This window comes from Thalassophryne amazonica, chromosome 3 (genome assembly GCF_902500255.1).
Source record: "Thalassophryne amazonica chromosome 3, fThaAma1.1, whole genome shotgun sequence".
Classification (NCBI taxonomy): domain Eukaryota; kingdom Metazoa; phylum Chordata; class Actinopteri; order Batrachoidiformes; family Batrachoididae; genus Thalassophryne; species Thalassophryne amazonica.
In genome coordinates this window covers 44,689,642-44,708,953 of record NC_047105.1, presented here as the reverse complement: position 1 = coordinate 44,708,953, position 19,312 = coordinate 44,689,642, and the positions used below count along the sequence as shown (strand labels likewise).

The 19,312-nt window shown below is 39.3% G+C and overlaps 1 protein-coding gene across 1 annotated transcript in view; it reads right to left on the bottom strand.

The window, feature by feature from the left end:
• Positions 1–19,312, bottom strand: part of kif5ab (kinesin family member 5A, b) — a 321,264-nt gene that overhangs the window by 177,993 nt on the left and 123,959 nt on the right. Inside the window, 3 exon segments of the mRNA XM_034166139.1 lie at positions 3,920–4,044; positions 8,372–8,459; positions 15,719–15,774. Coding sequence (XP_034022030.1) covers positions 3,920–4,044; positions 8,372–8,459; positions 15,719–15,774 — 269 coding nt within the window.

Here is a 19,312-nt window from a genome sequence, read left to right as displayed (position 1 = left end):
TCCACCTCTCGTTGGAACAGTAATCCACAAACTAAGCACAAATCCAAAAAGATACACTCCGTAGCTTCGATACTTTACCTCTCTGGTAGAAACGATATCTCGGCAATGAGGTGGAGGTGCCGTCCTGCTGATATACCCCACAGATGATTGCCGTCAGCTGTCTCAGGTGATGGGTGACAGCTGTCACCGTAGCTGCTCACGTGAGGCGGCGGCGCCCTCTGGTGCCTGGAGCCCGCACTCCAGGCAGGGCGCCCTCTGGTGGTGGTGGGCCAGCAGTACCTCCTCTTCAGCAGCCCACACAACACTGGGTGTTTGTTACAATGGTAGAACTCATGCACCGCTCCACACCACTGCCCATGAAATTAATGTAAAGCTATCTAAAATATCACCTGAAACTAAAAATAGCTGAGCACAAAACTTAATTAATTCAAAACTAACTTACTATAAAATTAACAGACTTCGAAGTTAATTTAACATCAAACTAGTTGAACTAACTGAAAATAAACTGAACTGAACACAAAGCTAACAGAATCAATTTTTAATAAGACAAGCTTAATTGTAAGTGAGCAAAAAACTAAAATATAGCAGAAATTCAAGCTCACTGAAAAGCAGAATAAATCTAAAAATAAACTATTTCAAAAGTAAATTTGATATATAGTTAACTGACCATGAATATGAAGCAGAATATCAAAATCTAAAATTAATTTAGCTTAAAATTAATGGAATATAAAGATACTTGAAGACAAAACAGCTTAATGAAATTAGACACCAACTCAATATAAGGTTATCTGTGCATCAATATAAAGCAAAATAGCAACCCTACTTCCACTGTAAAAAAGGACCTGCTGTCTCAATGAGAAAAACTGTTGTAACAATTTGCATAGATTTTTTTTTTTGCAAGTTATTTGAACTTAGTTATTACAACTTTCAACTGAGTTAATGCCACAAGACTCCTCTAGTTAAGTTGAAAAAAATCTATGCAAATTTTTACATCACTTTTTCCTCCTTGAGACAGCAGTTCATTTTTTTAGAGTGTAAGAGCTGACTGAATTTGAAGCTAACCTAATCTATTATTGACTAAATATAAAATTAACTGTACAAATGGTTAATTGAATAGATTAACAAGGTAAACAAAAAGCTGCATGAATATAAAGCTGTGTTGATCCAAAATTATCTGAATCTTGAATTATCTGAGTTAATAACAACAACAAAAAATATTAATATAAAGCAAAATATTGTTTAGTCTGCTGCCACTACAACACTGAAGTGGCAGAAAATGAATGAATGAATAACGCACAAGCCTACATAATAGTTGACAGCGCATGAAGCTAACCTAATGCAACATTAATGCAACATAAAATTAACTGCACAAAAACTAACTGAATATAAAGCAAAATATCAAGGTTAGGGCTGCAGCTATCGATTATTTTAGTAATCGAGTATTCTATCGATTATTCTCGTGATTAATACTTTTGTGTTTTTAACAACATTAACAGTCCAGGGCTCTCCCTAAGCAATGGCACAATGTCGCTGCATCATCATGGAGATTGTCAAATTTAATGTATCCCTTTCTGTTTTCCTGGGTAATCATTTATTTTTCACATCTTTACAAGTTTTGGATCTTTCCTGGTGTCAGGATCGAGCTCAGCCAAAGTTGGGCCAAAGTCTTGACATTTTGCTGAAATGCTCTTTTTTGTTTTCCCCAACTTGTAACATATAAGTTTTTTATTTTATCTTTTTTAAAGTTGGTGAACTGGGTCCCTGTGTGATTTTTTTTATCCCTCTTTATGATTCAGCCAATGCATTTCAGCTGGAGGTTGAACAAGCAAGCCTCGCAGTCAGTATTTATTATTATTATTAGAGTTACTGTCTTTGTGAAGCATTGTGTGTTGCCCAAAAAAGCAAAAAAAAAAAAAAAAAAGCAAAACAATTAGTGTGAGTCTGAGCAAAACACAGAAGGAAGAGTGGACTTCTTCTAGAGACTGTTTGTCAGTGTGGCCGGGACGGAGTTTTGAGGGTAGTGATGAGCCGCTCACACCGGGCAGAGAGAGGTAGCCACCGGCCGCCGCGCGAATCGCCACTCCCAACGTAGAGCGGAGAGCAGGCAGCAGATGAAACGGTGTTTAAAAAAAAAAAAAAACAGACAAACACACTGCTTCGCTTTAAATGCGCAGTAAGCTATTTCAGATGATCAGCGTGGACCGTTTTTCTCCTAAAAGACTATTTCACTCTATGTGTCGTGTTGCAAAGATGTAGCTATTGTGCTCATTTGATTAGCGCTTACGCGGCTTATGCATGCTCTAGTCTTTTTTTGTTTGTTTTTCTGGGGATGTTACAGCGCCGCACACAGGCCTGGCATATGTACTACAACGTTAAATGACGCTTCGATGCACATAATTTGCCTCAAACATTTTTTGTAATGGAATTATTCGAGTTACTCGACTAATCGTTTCAACCCTAATCAAGGTACCAAAAAGCTGACTGAATATCAAGTTAAATTAGTCCAAAATTCTGTAAACATACGTATACTATACTGAATATAAAACACCATAATCTAATTTAAATGTTAACTGAATATAAAGCTAACATAATCCATCATTAACAGAATATAAATATAAATCAGTCCAAAATGATCTGATATAAAATTTACTAAACCAAAAAAACCCTTGCTGAATTTAAAACACAGTATCAAGATAACGTAATTGTTGATTGACTATAAAGTTAACTTAATCAATGTTATCTGAATATAAAGTTAACTGAGCAAAAAATAAATAAAAATACTGACTAGAAATCACAATATCAGGATAGTATAATTGTTGACTGAATATAAAGCAAATATAATCCAGCATGAACAGAATATAAATCTAAACCAGTCCAAAATTATCTGATATAAAATTTACTAAACAACCAAAAAACCCTGACTGAATTTAAAACACAATATCAAGATAACGTAATCATTGACTGAATATGAAATTTACTTAATCAAAGTTATCTGAATATAAAGTTAGCTGAGAAAAAAAATACTGAATAGAAATCACAATATCATGCTAGCATAACTGTTGACTGAATATAAAGCTAACCTCATCAAACATTAAAATTTACAAACTGGATTGTTAACTGAATATGAAAAACAAACTAAAGAAAAAGCTTAATGCATACCAAATTAACTAACTTCTGAATAAAATAAAGACTCGTATAGCTTTGTGCGTACCTAGCAGTGTAAACATAAATGTCAGCAGGTAGTTACGGCCGCTAATAACGTTTGTGTCGAACACGTGTCCTCACGGAAAACAGCAAACCCTAGCCGGTCATGCTGAGTACAAAATATGCGCACCTCTTAAATTTAATGAATGTTATGTTTTACTGCATGTGTTTCCACTGTGAGATTTGCGCTACCAGCATCCCATAATTAACCTGGCAGAAAGGCAATGCTCAAGCTAGCTCAAACGTAGCGTACACATATATAATATTCTGAGCTTTCACAGAAGACAGTTTCATGTGAATCTCACCAAAAACTCAGTTTATGTTCTTCTGCATTGTGAAATTTTACAATTTGTGTTCAGGAGTGTAATAGCTTAGTTAAACCTAAACCTTTCTTGTGTAGATTTTTAATCATCAAGCACAAACATAGCCTTGGTGACATCATTAAGGCAGTATGTTCTTGGACTTGACAATCCTCCCTCTGGAGCTACAAAATACATCATACAGCTGGTTTTATAGGCTAAATGGTGCTCCTCATGGCTAATGAACAACATCTCACATGTACAATTTGTGAAGTTCCCCCTTAAGGAAATTTATTCCCCCTGCTGTCCTTGATGAAGCAAAACATAAATGAACATACAATCTCCATTCAAACAATGTAATATGATGACAGCATTGTAGAGTGCATCTTTCAATGTTTTCGCACAATTCCTCCTACCTTCTCGCTACCTGCTAAGTCGACCAGGTAGAGTTTCCCACAAAGCTTCTGCTCGGTCTCCACATTTTCCTGCTTAATGTTTATCAGGAAGATGCTGTGACTGCGGGAGCTGTGCTCATTCATATCTGGAGAATGCCGAGGGGAGATGAGACTTTAAAATATTACTGAGTTTTCTTCCTCACAAATGTATATCCAGATATTTTATTCACCCTATTGACGTTTCAAATCCCGCAAAACCTCGGAGAGGTCGCCACGCTGCGAGATCTCAGTAACATTGAGAACTGCATTGAGATGCTCTGATCACGCTGCACTTTAACCACTGCACACGGACAACACCATTAACAGGTCTGGATCCAGAGTGAAAATCTGACAGATGCATTTTTGCCCAATGATAAAATAAAAATTGCACGCGTCTTGTTATTCAATAATCTTCATTCTTTTATTCGTTGCTCGAGACGGCGCGCGTTGCTTTATCAAAATTTTTCTGGACCTGTGAGGACTATCCGAGTGGACACTATTCGAGAAATTAAGCTTTCTGTCGGTGTAAGGACTTCCCACGGAGCAGGACGTCGTGCAGCGCTTCCAGGCACCGTCGTCGGCCTGTTTCAACCTGAAAACATCCTAATTCAAGGCTTAATTCACCCAGGACATCGTGAGAGAACAGAGAAGATTCAGAAGAGGCCGGCATGAGAACTTTATGCGGACATTCCACTGTTTAAGGACATTTTTTTAATGAAAGACGTGCGCGCAAATTTGCCGAGTCGTTTCTGTGACGACTCGGCAAATCTGTGTGTGCCACGACTTGAAAAACACCTCCGTGTTGAAAACCATTTGTAAAATTCAGGCGGCTTTTGATGGCTTTCAACAAGTGAGTAACTGAGAAATTGTTTAACAGCTTGGGCATGTTCCAACTTGCCCGTTAAGGTTTCCAACGGAGGTGTTTTTCCTGTCGCGACCCCCTGCGGTCGGGTCCGGCCCGACATGCGACTCTGCCCGCACGTTCTTTCATTACAAAATGTCCGTTAACAATGGAATGTCCGAATAAACTACTCATGCCGACTTCTTCTGAAAGTTATCTGTTCTCTGATGACTTACTGACGTAACCGACAGGCGTGAAAAAACTCTCGCATGCCCACGAGGGTTCAAGCATGTCTGATGTAATCACATGTGATTCAAATCCATATGGTTTTTGAAAAAAATAATAAGGTCGGATACTTTTCTAATAGACCAATTATCAATCAATTATACCTGCATCTATAGATGATTTTTCAATTGATAAAATCAATAAAAATATGACTGCATATACGAGGTCTATTAGAAAAGTATCCGACCTTATTATTTTTTTCAAAAACCATATGGATTTGAATCACGTGTGATTACATCAGACATGCTTGAACCCTCGTGGGCATGCGAGTTTTTTCACGCCTGTCGGTTACGTCATTCGCCTGTGGGCAGTCTTTGAGTGAGGAGTCGTCCACCCGCTCGTCGATTTTTTTCATTGTTTAGGAATGGCTCAGAGACTGTTGCTTTGTTTGATCAAAATTTTTTCAAAACTGTAAGGCACAACTGAGTGGACACCATTCGATAAATTCAGCTGGTTTTCGGTAAAAATGTTAACGGCTGATGAGAGATTTTGGTCTGGTAGTGTCGCTTTAAGGACGGTCCACGGCGCCTGACGGCGATCTGCGCTTCGAGGCGGCAGCGTCTCGCCGTTTCAAGTTGAAAACTTCCACATTTCAGGCTCTGTTGACGCAGTAAGTCGTCAGAGAACAGAGAACTTTCAGAAGAAGTCGGCATGAGGAGTTTATTCGGACATTCCATTGTTAACGGTCATTTTGTAATGAAAGAACGTGCGGGCAGAGTCGCATGTCGGGCTGGACCCGACCGCGGGGGGTCGCGGCAGGAAAAACACCTCCGTTGGAAATCTTAACGGGCAAGTTGGAACATGCCCAAGCTGTTAAACAATTTCTCAGTTACTCACTTGTTGAAAGCCATTAAAAGCCGCCTGAATTCTACAAATGGTTTTCAACACGGAGGTGTTTTTCCTGTCGCGGCGCACACAGATTTGCCGAGTCGTCACGGAAACGACTCGGCGAATTTGTGCGTACGTCTTTCATTAAAAAAATGTCCTTAAACAGTGGAATGTCCGCATAAATTCCTCATGCCGGCCTCTTCTGAATCTTCTCTGTTCTCTCACGACGTCCTGGGTGAATTAAGCCTTAAATTAGGATGTTTTCAGCTCGAAACAGGCCGACGACAGCATATTTTGTACTCAGCATGACCGGCTAGGGTTTGCTGTTTTCCGTGAGGACACGTGTTCGACACAAACGTTATTAGCGGCCGTAACTACCTGCTGACATTTATGTTTACACTGCTAGGTACGCACAAAGCTATACGAGTCTTTTCACAGAAAACCAGCTTAATTTCTCGAATAGTGTCCACTCGGATATTCCTCACAGGTCCAGAAAAAATTTTGATAAAGCAACGCGCGCCGTCTCGAGCAGCGTGTGAAACAAAGGAATTCAGCCGAGAGGGCGGGACCACATCTCACTCAAGGCCTGCCCACAGGGAAATGACGTCACCGACACGCGTGAAAAAACTCACGCATGCGCACGAGGGTTCAAGCATGATTGGTGTAATCGCATGTCATTCAAATCCATATAGTTAAAAAAAAAAGGGTCGGTTTATTATCTAAGAGACCTCGTATTCTTAATAATAATATATTGAGATACAGACAGTTCACAGAAGACATTTTCCATTGATACCAATCAAAATTAGAAACAGTCCAGCAGGTAACAATAGTCATCATGTCCATGACAAATACATCACATTTGTACACATATCACAATTGTGATATGTGTACAATTGTGATGTATTTGTTTTAGTATATTTAGATTTTGTTGTGATTTGGCACTTTATAAGATGATTGAATTGAAATTGAACATTTTATTGAGTCTTAAAGTAAATAAATATAAAATTGTCACTGGATCCTTAAACTTTGGACATAATAAACTCTACATGGTGGATCCTTGATCTCTGGACATAAATAGGAATAAACAAAATCTGTAGTTTTTGTCAAAAGCATTTCCTTTCAGACATTTTTGTCATAAATGTGTTTCCATATATCTGAGCTGAGCTCTTACAGCTGTTGTGCTTCACTTCAGGATGTAATTTAGAAAGAAATACAGCACGTCTCATTTTTGGAGGAAAAAAACGTTTTAGTCGATTGTAGTTTCTTGTCTGTATTACAACGTTTGGAAAGAGGTGTCATTTTATTTAAAGCGGCAATTCGTTTTGAAGCTATTAATTCCGACCGGACTCTGTCTCAGCAGAGAGCCGCGCAGCGTTTGGAGCTGTGACATCGGAACGGAGGATGATTCTCGTTTCTTGACTGCAAGACAAGAGTCCCAGTTAGTGACTTTAATACACACAAAAGTGACTCACAGTATTTTAATGGCTTTGAGAGGGGTTAAGAAGCGGACTTGCCGTTTCGGAAAAGCAGTGAATAAAAGAACCAATGAGCTAGTGGATCGAAGCATTGCTTCAGTGGTTCACGGCTTCAAAGTGGAGTCGCGCTGCAGAAACAGTTGATTACAGAGCAAACCCTGAATATCCGACTTTATTTGAACGTCTGTATGACTCTGAAACTCAGAAAAATACGTATAATTTACGGACTATAGGTTGACATGAAAACCACCTGTGTTCACCGCGGGGACACGTTCGGCACTATTCGGGAATATTCAAGTTTTTTTTTTTTACCAATGACGAACGATGCATAAAAAAATTTGACCGATGCAACTGCATCGGTCAAAACCGGTCTGGATCCGGGCCTGATTAACATCGCAACATAAAACTATTTTTATATTGTGCCTAAAACTCTCGTGAATATATTATCTGGGTTTATAGACGTTGTTATTGCGTTTCTTTTATGTAAACGTGAGATCACAGGCTGTCTCTCCGTTATTTTCAATGGGAGCTGCTGTGAGCTACACTCGCTTCCTGTTCATGTCGTTCTGGAGGAAAGTGAAGTTTGCTCTTTAACATCTTGATTATTGTTCTTTACAACACTGTTAGTCCTCTTTGTTCCAGACTAATATATATAATATGTCTGAAATTCAGTTTGCGTTTATTAAATTCCATGCAGATTAAACGTAGCAGACACGGATTATTTGTTATAATTGTTTTAGCAAGTTTTCAGGGTATCATGCAGCAGTCTCTTACTAACGTGACGAAAAGCATAAAAAAATTACTACTCATTTACAATTGTCATTATGTGGATTTTCTATGTTGTTTGACTGCAGCCACTCTGCAGCGGTGCACAAGGGATTATGGGATACGTCAATAGGGCGAATACCTCCTTGTGCAAGACTAACCCTCAAAACTTTCATTTTGCTGTAGAAAAAATGAGCATGACATTGTGTCAGAGCAGCAGGGATTTCAAAAGTGACTTACTGGTGACAGCAACATGGCGGTTGGCTTTGCCTTCGTCTATCACATCCATCACTTCTTCAGGACTCGTGACAAAACGTTCAGTGCATCCCTGCATGAAGTACATGCATTCAATCATGCAGCAAAAACAAATATTACAACAAATAGAAAGGCACATGTCTGTCTGTTATGGTGACCAGTGGATAGTTTACTGCTGTATGTAGTTCCTCTATTATAGGCACATTCCCTGCCCATCACAGGTACATGGCAGATGGCCTCTGCCTATTTCAGGACTTCAGTGTTGGTCAAAGAGTCACTCCAGCGGATGTTGGACATGTTGTATGGAAGTCTTCAAGAAGTCAATAGTTGGCCCACAGTTCAGAGCCATGCAAGATGGTTGACAGTGCAATGGATCTATACCAGCATTCACTAAACCCTGCTCCTGGAGATCATCAACCCTGCTGTTGGAGGTCACCTGCCCCATTGGTAATTTAAAGGCAAATTTTTAAAGAAAAAGTAGTGGGTGATACAGTGCCCTCCAAAAGTATTGGAACACTTGGTATTTCACACATTTTAATTTATTTATGCCATTTCAAATCCAAGAAATAAAAAAAAAAATACAAATTTCTAAAATTATCTTCCCTAAACTCAAACTGAAAGCAAATCTCTACACCTTGATATATATTAAGTAAAAATATAAAAGCCAAAATGTGTTGCATAATTAATGGAATGCTTTGGTATAATACCCGCAAATAATCAGTTTTATTGTCAGTTTTCTTAAGACAAGTCAGGGGATGGATACATGAACATTTCCAAGTCACTGGATATGTCTTGGACTTTATTTACATCAGTTATGAAGAAATACACACAGTATGGCACTCTATGGTAAATCTGCATGGAGTAGACAGTTCTCAAAAACTGAGTGACTGTGCAAGGAGACAAGTGAGGAAAGCCACCAAGACACCCAGACAACCAAGAAGAAGTCTTATGTGGCTGTGATTGGAAAAATTGTGCATAGTGCATGTTTTGTAATTTGTATCCCCAGTTATACAGCTCCATGATGAAGTGGTACAGAGGAGGATTTTCTTTCACCAAAACATTAAATATCAGCTTGTATTTCAGATGTACCTTCTGGCAAATTATAGCTGAACTTTTAGGTCTTCTTTTTAATAAAAATCTTCCTCTATACATATTCAATGTTCCAATGGTTTTGGAGGGCACCGGACATGACCATCTTAGATCTGCCAGATCTCTCTCTCTCTTTGTTTTTTTTTTTTTGTTTTTTTTTGCGCTGGAAGGTCTGTGAGTAGAGAGAAACATCCTAATATTATATATGGTGGTTCATCTTGATTGGTGTCAATCTATGATGGAAGTACTGAAAATTTGCAAACTTTATGCAGGCTGGTGAGGTTGCTGCCTATAGGGGAAGCTGCAAAATGTTACTTTTTGCTGAAGTAGCACTTATATTTGAGGCATTTCTGGACTGCACCATCAACATCCCAACCTAGGTTATGCATGACATGATTCCATTAGCAGGCCCAGTACTGTGCCATTTGACATTAATGTAAGATAATGAAGGTGCAAGTGTATAGATGATACTCAAGTCGGTCAAAATGTCAAATTCTGTGCTTGCGGAGGTTGGATATCTCCATGTGCCCTCATCACTTTTGAATGAAATATTTACTATTATTTACAATTTATTAAAATGATTTAATAACAAAGTCAGTATTATCAGCAAAGAGGAGTTCCTACATCAGTTACTCCAGAGTGGAGTCTTGTGAACGTACAGTCAGTCAGTGTGATGCCTGATGTAGATATCCTCTGCAACATCAGGCTCTTCTGTAACCTGCTTGAGCATCGTGCCAAAGTAGATGGTGAAATGAGTTGGTGCAAAAACAAAGCTGTTTCACCCTGTTGATGGGGAGGGCTTTGTGTTTCTGGGTCTAACTTGGCTGTATTGATTTTCATGATCATATTGAGAAACCTTTGGGCAGTTCCATAGTGTAGCGGCTGCAGTGACACATAACATCAGTGCATGCTCCCATACCTGACCTGACCTGACCGTAGTGTCATATTGGCATAAACTACACGGAGTCAACACAGATATCCATACATACATATTTATATGAGCGAAGCGAGAAGCTCGCTCATGGTACAGGGCATCCTAAACAGGAAGTGCCAATTTTCAAATCCACAGTAAAACAGGAAATGTTCAAATGTCAAACACTTCCTGGATTGACAGACGAGATCCCATGGAATCTCGCGGGAACTCAGTGGCAAGCTCACACTCAAACAGGAAGTGCCGAATTCTCAGTCACAGTGAAACAGGAAATGCTCAAATTTCAAACACTTCCTGGATTGACAGACGAGATCCCATGGAATCTTGCGGGAACTCAGTGGCAAGCGCACACTCAACAGGAAGTGCCAATTTATCAGTCACAGTGAAACAGGAAATGTCCGATGTTGAACACTTCCTGGCATGGGTGGAGCTAGAGAGAAGGCAGGGGTTTCACTGGACTTTCCTGAAATCTGATTGGACACAGATGATTGACATGTCACGGCACCACACGTCTAGTTGAAAGAGCTGCATTTTGAAATCAGTGAGTCACATTGACTGCTGGGTTCCTCCTGTCCAGTAGTTTGTGCTGTGTACCACAAAAAGTTCTAATCCACCTTAGAAGAAGAAAAATGTTTGCTCCAGATTTGAACTGAACATGTCGTTTAAACTATGGACTTCTAATCACACCAAACTTATATTGGTGAGTAAATGGCCATATTTTAAGACAGAAATGAGGTCCAGGTTGTTAAAAGCAGCATTTCTCCTTTAATTGAGTTGACTTATGTACACATTTTTAAACTAAGACAGCAGCTTGTTCATGTGTGCTTATTAGTGCAGCAGATAACTGAAACAATCCTTCAAATGGTGATACAAGCATCAAATTCAGCATAAATACAGCTGGAGCAAAATTAATGGAGCAACTTTAACTTTTGACCCCTGTACAATCTGAAACTGACCTTTGTTACCATTCTTGCTGTTTTTACCTCATAACTCCAGAACATTCAGTTACAGATTGTCCAAACTATACCTTTTTTGGAATCTTTATGATCAGGCAAATAATGTGGTGTAGTTTTCTATATGATTGGAGCAGCTTTTAATTTAGACCAGGGGTGGGTAACTTGTTCCAGAAAGGGCCAAGAGAGTGCAGGTTTTCTTTGCAGCCACTGATTCCACCAGGTGATTTCACTCATTAACTGATTCCATCTGCTCAAAGTGATTTTAATCAGTGGCCCTTTCTGGAACAAGTTGCCCACCCCTGATTTACACCCATGTGTAATTCTTCAATTGACCCCTACCTGGCTGCCTCTTGAAAATTCAAGTGGCCAATCAGTTTTTTTTTTTTAAAGAGTTCATGTCTATGGATTATTTGTGCCAAACTTGATGTTTGTATCACCATTTGCAGGATTCCACTCTAAATATTCTCTTATCTGCTGCACTATATATAAAAAGTAAGATGCTGCTTCTCAGTGTTTCTCAGTTGCCCTCAGAAGTATTGGAACACTTAGTATTTGCTTGGTATTGGCTATTTCAAATACATTTTTTTCTAAAATTATCTTCCTTAACTCAAACTGAAAGCAAATCTCTACAACTTGATATAAATTAATTAAAAATATAAAATCCAGCTTCTTGATGAAGTGGTGTAGAGGAGAATTTTCTTTAAAAGAAGACCTGAAAGTTCAGCTACAATTTGACAGAAAGTACATTTGAGATGAAAGCCTAGATTTGATGTTTTGGTGAAAGAAACTTTGTATTTCTTCATAACTGATGTTCATGTTTCCATCCCCTGACTTGTCTAAAGAAAACTGGCAAAAAAAAACCTGATTATTATTTACAGGTTTTATCAAGTTTTAGAGATTTGCTTTCAGTTTGAGTTTGAGGAAGATAATTTTAGAATTTTTAATTGTTTTTTTTTTGGGGGGGGGGGGGGGGGGTTGTATTTCTAGTATTTTTAAAATGGCATAAACAAATTTAAATGTGTGAAATTCCAAGTGTTCCAATACTTTTGGAGGGCACAGTATCCTAACCTTATGATGAGTGCAAAATGAGTGTGATATTATTACTGTTTTGTTTAAGAATGTTTAATTTTCACTGTTGCTGCACTTTGTGTCAAATCATAGTCATATTGTATATCATATTGATATGAAAATTCAGTAAGGTATATCTTCTATTATACATTCCAAATCTAAAGTGGAACTCTACTAGTGTTTACTAAGGCACACCTAAATATCTTTAAAGAGAGAAAAAAAAAAAGAGAATTGTGCCACTTAGGTGCCTGGTCTTGAGAACCAGGGATGGTAGGTAGGAAAAAAGTCTGAAGGACCTATATGACATGGTTAGATGGCGAGGAGCTTTTCCAGGCATGTGAGAGGCAAATAAAGAAAAATGCTTAAAAAGGCAGGGGGTCTGGGGGGTGCACAGCAGCTGAAAGGTTTTTGCCATGCTAGTGCTCCCTTACTCAAAGTCTGAAGGACCTAAATGACATGGTGAGATGCTGACGAGCTTCGCTCATTCATGTCCGCGACATATGCATATTAATATACATGTCGCTTTATTTTAAGTTACTAAGAAATTACTTTAACACATATTTACAGCTTCAAACCATGAATTAAGTAAGTTGGAGCACAAGATCGATAGACAAATTGTGGCTGTGTGTGATGTTTTGCGGACACTGGACATCATGGTGAAAAAAGAGCTGAGTCAGAATGTGAAACTCTTGATTTACCAGTCGATTCATGTTCTAATCCTGAGCAAATACCAAAAGAACAATGTCACAGATACAAGTGGCAGAAATAAGATACTCTGGAACAGGGTGAGAAGCTTGAATATCTGAGAGGGACTCTGAGTAGAGCTGCTGCTGCTGCACGCGTGCGTGTGTGTGTGTGTGTGTGTGTGTGTGTGTGTGTGTGTGTGTGTGTGTATGTACACAAGATAACTAAAAAAGATAGCTGGATGTTTTTTTTGCCAAACTTGAAGGGTATATTGCTTGCACAAATATCTCGAGATGATTAAATTTAGGAGAGGATTGGACAATGTTCAAGTTCAAGGTCAACAAACAGTGCGAAAAAATTTTTTAGCCACATACAGGGTGGGCCAATAAAATGTTACCACTTTTTGATCGTACACAGGTTTTTGAAATGAGAACTTATTCGAAAATTTTATTTACAGACTTGTAACAGAAGCATCAAATTAACATTTGATACCAAAGTTTTCCCACTTTGTCTCTTGTTTTCCACACAGTTCAGTAATTGATGACATGTTCAATCCACGCTCCTCTTCTTTGGATTACAGCTGCAACACGCACTTTGAAGTTTGTGATGACATTGCCACACGTCTCAAGAGGGATGAAAAAGAAATTCAGAGATTCCCTCTTGAGATGTGTGACAATGTCACCACAAACTTCAATGTGCGTGTTGCAGCTGTATGTCTCCACAACCAGTAGGGCAAGACAGATGATCTAAAGTTTGTTTGGATCAACAAAATATTTGTGATAGATTGGTATGAATGATCAGACATCGATATATATATATATATCACAGTGCGCAGAGTGTGCATGGTTTGCATCAGCCCTTTGATGTCTTTCATTGGTGAATTATTTTGCCAATTATATGTGAAAAAGCAAAAAAATCTGCACACTTCAGGTCTGTGCAAAATAGCTTTACTGAAGCTGCAAGCTTTCAGTCTGTAAGTCCTTCATCAGGCAGAGTACATGTTACAAACAGTGCTTGGAGTTAATATACTTGATTAGTGGTACCTGTAATCAGTGGTAAAGCACTCTGAGTCAGTAGAGCATCATGGGAAATGTAGTGAAAGACAGACATGAAACATACAAACAGGGAAAAAAGGAACAAGTCCATGCTGTGTACACATCAGGCATCGGCCATCATAAAACAAAGCACAAACAGTTCAGAATTAAATCAATACTTCAGAATTATATAAACACACATGTCAAAATCCTCGTTTAGACCTGATGGTTGTAGTGCATCTAATGTATATATCCAAAAGAGTTCTCGTTGGAGAACAAGAACAAGAATGGTTGGCCAAACCTCCGTAATAAATTGATTAGAGCTAAGATCTTACCCCCTCCAAAACAAACACTGTTAACTCCTATCAAAGAAGGGAATTATCCCTGTGAAAATTGTGCTCATTGTCATAATTCAGTGAAAACAAATACCTTTAAGCACCCTAGAACCGGTAAAGGTTTTGGAATCAGGGGAATAATCACATGCAATAGGAAAAATGTTATCTATATGTTAACATGCCCAGGTGACAAAATTTACATTGGTAAAACCACCCGCCCTCTAAAACAAAGAATAAGTGAATATAAGAGCTCCATTAGGAGAAAAGATGAAAACTATCCTGTTGCCTGGCATTTTAATGATCTGTCACACCCTCTTTCTTCCCTTAGATTCCGGGGTATAGAACAAGTAACCCTAAACAGAGGGGGTGATGTTGACAGGAAATTATGCCAAGTGTATTAACTCCAAGCACTGTTTGTAACATGCACTCTGCCTGATGAAGGTCTTACAGACTGAAAGCTTGCAGCTTCAGTAAAGCTATTTTGCACAGACCTGAAGTGTGCAGTTTTTTTTCCCCTTTTTTCCTTTTTACTTTTAAGTCTCTACTAAATCCTGCACCTTTTCAACAGATGAGCGGTGACTCTTCAGTACTTTGCCAATTATATTTGAAACAATTAGAGAAATCATGGTGTATAGGAAGCTGGAAAAAGCCAAAATTTGGTATTTGTTGAGAATAAAATATATAAATAACACTATGTAACAAATTTTTATTTTTGTTTTGTTCCTGGGTACACAGTGTGTTTTCCTAACCTGTTATGCCTTAAATAAATAGAAATTAGCTGTTATTCCACAGAAACTTTGCTTCTGTGATCAGGACAATGATATTTTGAAATTTGTCTGTTTACAAGAATATTCTCGATTCGCCTTCACTACTACTGAGTAGTCTTCTAGAATATTCTTTAACTGCTAGAACTGTCCAGAATTTTCTAGAAGTTTCCAGAATTATCTAGAAATTTCAAGAAACTTTTAGAACTTTCTAGAACGTTAAAAAAAAAAAAAAATCAAAGTTTGTGCTGAATGTAGTCATTTTTCCATAGACTTTAGACATAAGCAGTTGAAATATAACACTTAGAAGCCAGGAACAAAAATTGTTACATAGTGTAATCAATCAATTATCAAAATAGCAAATTTAATCTGTTTTATTGTGACATTCACACATAATATGATGCTACTGTGCATAATAAAGAGAGAAACCAGCACGCTGCCTCATAAAATCATGTCAAACTGATGACTTACCTTCACATAGGGCACTCTGTATTTGTCTTCGTGCACTGACAGGTTGATTTTTGTAACTAGGATGAAAAGAGAAATAAAGATCGGTGTCATGTTAAAAATCTGCATGTGCACGCATGTGAACATGAGTATAACCAGAGTAGAGTGCAGGCCATTCCTGTTGTCCCAGCTTAATGAAAGGCTGAAAAACATCAAGCACCAAATGTTTTTAATGAAATGATTATTGGGGAAAGTCACCTTTGTGAATACACACTTGATTTTGGGCACTTGCTGGCTTAAATCACTTGCTGGCCGGAACTCTAAGTGCCGGCTCAGGCTTTGCGGTCACAGGATGTAGGACTTCTCTGTGTTCCCAGGGTGAAGAAGAAGTCAGCAGGTCAAAGAGCCTTTTCGTATCGTGCACCCACCCTGTGGAACAGTGTTCCTGCAACCGTGAGGCAGTCTGAGTCCGTGGACATTTTTAGGTCAGGACTCAAAACCTATTTTTAGTCTCTTTCTTATGGATAGTTTTTATTTTTATTTGTTTTATTCTTTTACTTCTATTTTTATTTATGTATATGAATTTTTTTTATTCATTTTTAATTATTTATTCAATTTTATGTTGACTTGTTTTATGTAAGGCGCCTTGAGACGGTTTTTGCTGTGATTTGGCGCATTATAAGCTAATTAAATTAATTAAATATGCCAGGGCCTGAATTAGTCATTTCACATTTAAATGTCTTATATTGCAAAAGATAATTAAACTCTGCATGATTGCATTAGTTTCTTTGGGGAAAGTTTTCTTTTGTCACCCTGCATAGTCATCTTTGCAGATATCCCCAAAGTGTTGTTCACTGTGCTGCCTCCATTTATTTGCCTTGTTGTTTGCACTTTTTTTTATGCTCGTAGCCTAAAGCTTCCTCCGCTGCTGTGGACGTCTCTGCCTGCATACAGATAGAGACTTTCACCATTGTCTCTGGTACCATTAAAGATCTTATAATAAAAACCCTGCCTTCAGCCTATCCATCAATTCCTCAGCTTTATATCTCAGTGATAATGCTGCACACTGCACTGCTGTCCTGTTTGTACGTGCAAAACCAGCAAACTTTACTGTATAAGCCACTAATCAAAGATGAAGTTCTGCCAACATATTACTCAGTGCATTACTAATGGGGTTGGTGTACAAGGGAGTGTTCCAACTTTCTACTGAAGATTTTGAGACACGAGGCTGCAGAAGTGCATTCTGTGATATATTATAACAATATGATGACATCATCATGATGTCACATATACGAGGTCTGTTAGAAAAGTATCGGACCTTTTTATTTTTTTCAAAAACCATATGGATTTGAATCACGTGTGATTGCATCAGCCAAGCTTGAACCTTTGTGCGCATGCGTGAGTTTTTTTACGCCTGTCGGTTGCGTCATTCGCCTGTGAGCACGCTTTGTGTGAGCAGTGGTCCACCCCTCTCGTCGGATTTTTATTGTGAATAAAATGTCTGAACGATTTGGAGCTTTGCTGTATCAAATTTTTCCAGAAACTGTGAGAGACCTCCAGGTGGACACCATTCTGAAAATTCAGATGGCTTTCAGGGACGATTTTATGGGGATTACACAGATTAAGGAGTGCTCCAGCCAGTTTAAAGACCGCCCACAGCGTCTGAAACCGCGGCGCGCTCCGAGCGCCGATCAACAGGCTGAAACAACCAGATCATTTCCAGCATGAAGGCTTTGTTGATCTGGGACGTCGTCTGACTTTCACAACAATGGCAGGAGACGTGGACATCAGTACTTTTTCAGCACATTCTACTGTTACAGGAGATTTTTAATGGAAAGAGGAGCGGAGGGATGTGCCACCGTGCTGCTCATGGCGCGGCACAAAACCACCTCCGTGTTGGTCTGCATGGCGCAAAGCAACGCCGTGATGAAGCCTCACAGGACATGTTGGGGCATGTCCAGCTCATGCACAATTTCTCGGATAGTCACACGACTGAAAAGCTGTCTGAAAGCCGTCCTGTGAGACCAACACGGAGGTGGTTTTGTGCCGCGCCATGAGCGGCACGGTGGGGCATCCCTCTGCTCCTCTTTTCATGAAAAAAACTCCTGTAACAGTAGAATGTGCCAAAAAAGTACTGATGTCCACGTCTTCTGCCATTGTTGTGTAAGTCAGATGACGTCCCGGATCAACAAAGCCTTCACGTTGGAAATGATCTGGTTGATTCAGCCTGTCAATCGGCGCTCGGAGCGCGCCGCGCTCTCAGACACTGTGGGCAGTCTTTAAACTGGCTGGAACACTCCTTAATCTGTGTAATCCCCATAAAATCGTCCCTGAAAGCCATCTGAATTTTCCGAATGGTGTCCATCTGGAGATCTCTCACAGTTTCTGGAAAAATTTGATGCAGCAAAGCTCCAAATCGTTCAGACATTTTATTTGCAATAAAAATCCGCCGAGAGGGGTGGACCACTGCTCACACAAAGCCTGCTCACAGGCGAATGACGCAACCGACAAGCGTGAAAAAACTCACGTATGCGCACGAAGGTTCAAGCTTGGCTGATGCAATCACACGTGATTCAAATCCATATGGTTTTTGAAAAAAATAAAAAGGTCGGACCTCGTACGTTATAATATGACATTCTATTTTCTGATTTATATGCACTTTTTCCAGCTCTTCGAGTCGCAGGGTTACTGGGGGAAAAGGTGGTGGGGGTGGGCGGAAATCATATATGATTCATATGCACTTGAGATAATCTTTGTAGCTCTCTGTTTCCAAATTTATTGCAGAAAATGTGATTAAAAACAATTTAATGTCACGTGTTGCCAGGTGGTGTTGTGTTTACTCGTGTGTAGCGGCTGTCCTCTGTCTCGTGTGCATTGTCTCTGTTGCTACTCCTCCCACTCACTCCCCTTGGGCGGCAAACTCATGATCTCAGCTATGGGAGGTGTAAACTCTGACCAGTCAGCCAAAAACCTGGCCTCTGGCCTGTGTGACCAGAGTGTCCTTTGGCTGTCAGAGGAGTGAGGCCCATTGACTGCTATTATACAGCAACTCCTGCTGGCCTCCATCATACCAGAGCCGGCCCAAGGCATACGGCAACTACGAGGTCGCTTAGGGCCTCCACGCCACCAGGGGGTCCCGAGAGCACCGAGACGTTGTGATAAAAAAGCAAATATATACATGAAATTAAAATAATATTTAATAATTTAAACGAAATTGTATTACACCCGAAAAAAATTAATTCATTTTGACAAAATACCAATACTAGGTTAATTGATGCCTCCTGTTGGCTGCTGCCACCGTTGGACAAATTTAGATGCACCGCTTGGGTCAGGTGGTCGATGACTAATCGTGAGGAAGGAAGTGAGTGCAAGTCATGTCTCAGAAAAGAAATTATCCCTCTGGAGCGGAGAAAAGAAGAAAGAAGTTGGAAGACGAGAAAAAAACAAGAAGACAAAGGTAGGTTTGCAATATTACAATTTTTGTTGTCATTATTTGCGAAATGCTCCGTTCGTTTAGTGTAAAATGCTTTAGGTGTCTTAAAGTCAGAGGCGAATGCTTTAAGACTGCAAGGGAAGCTCAGCTTCCCCTAAAATGTCAAAAAATAAGTAATCAAATAT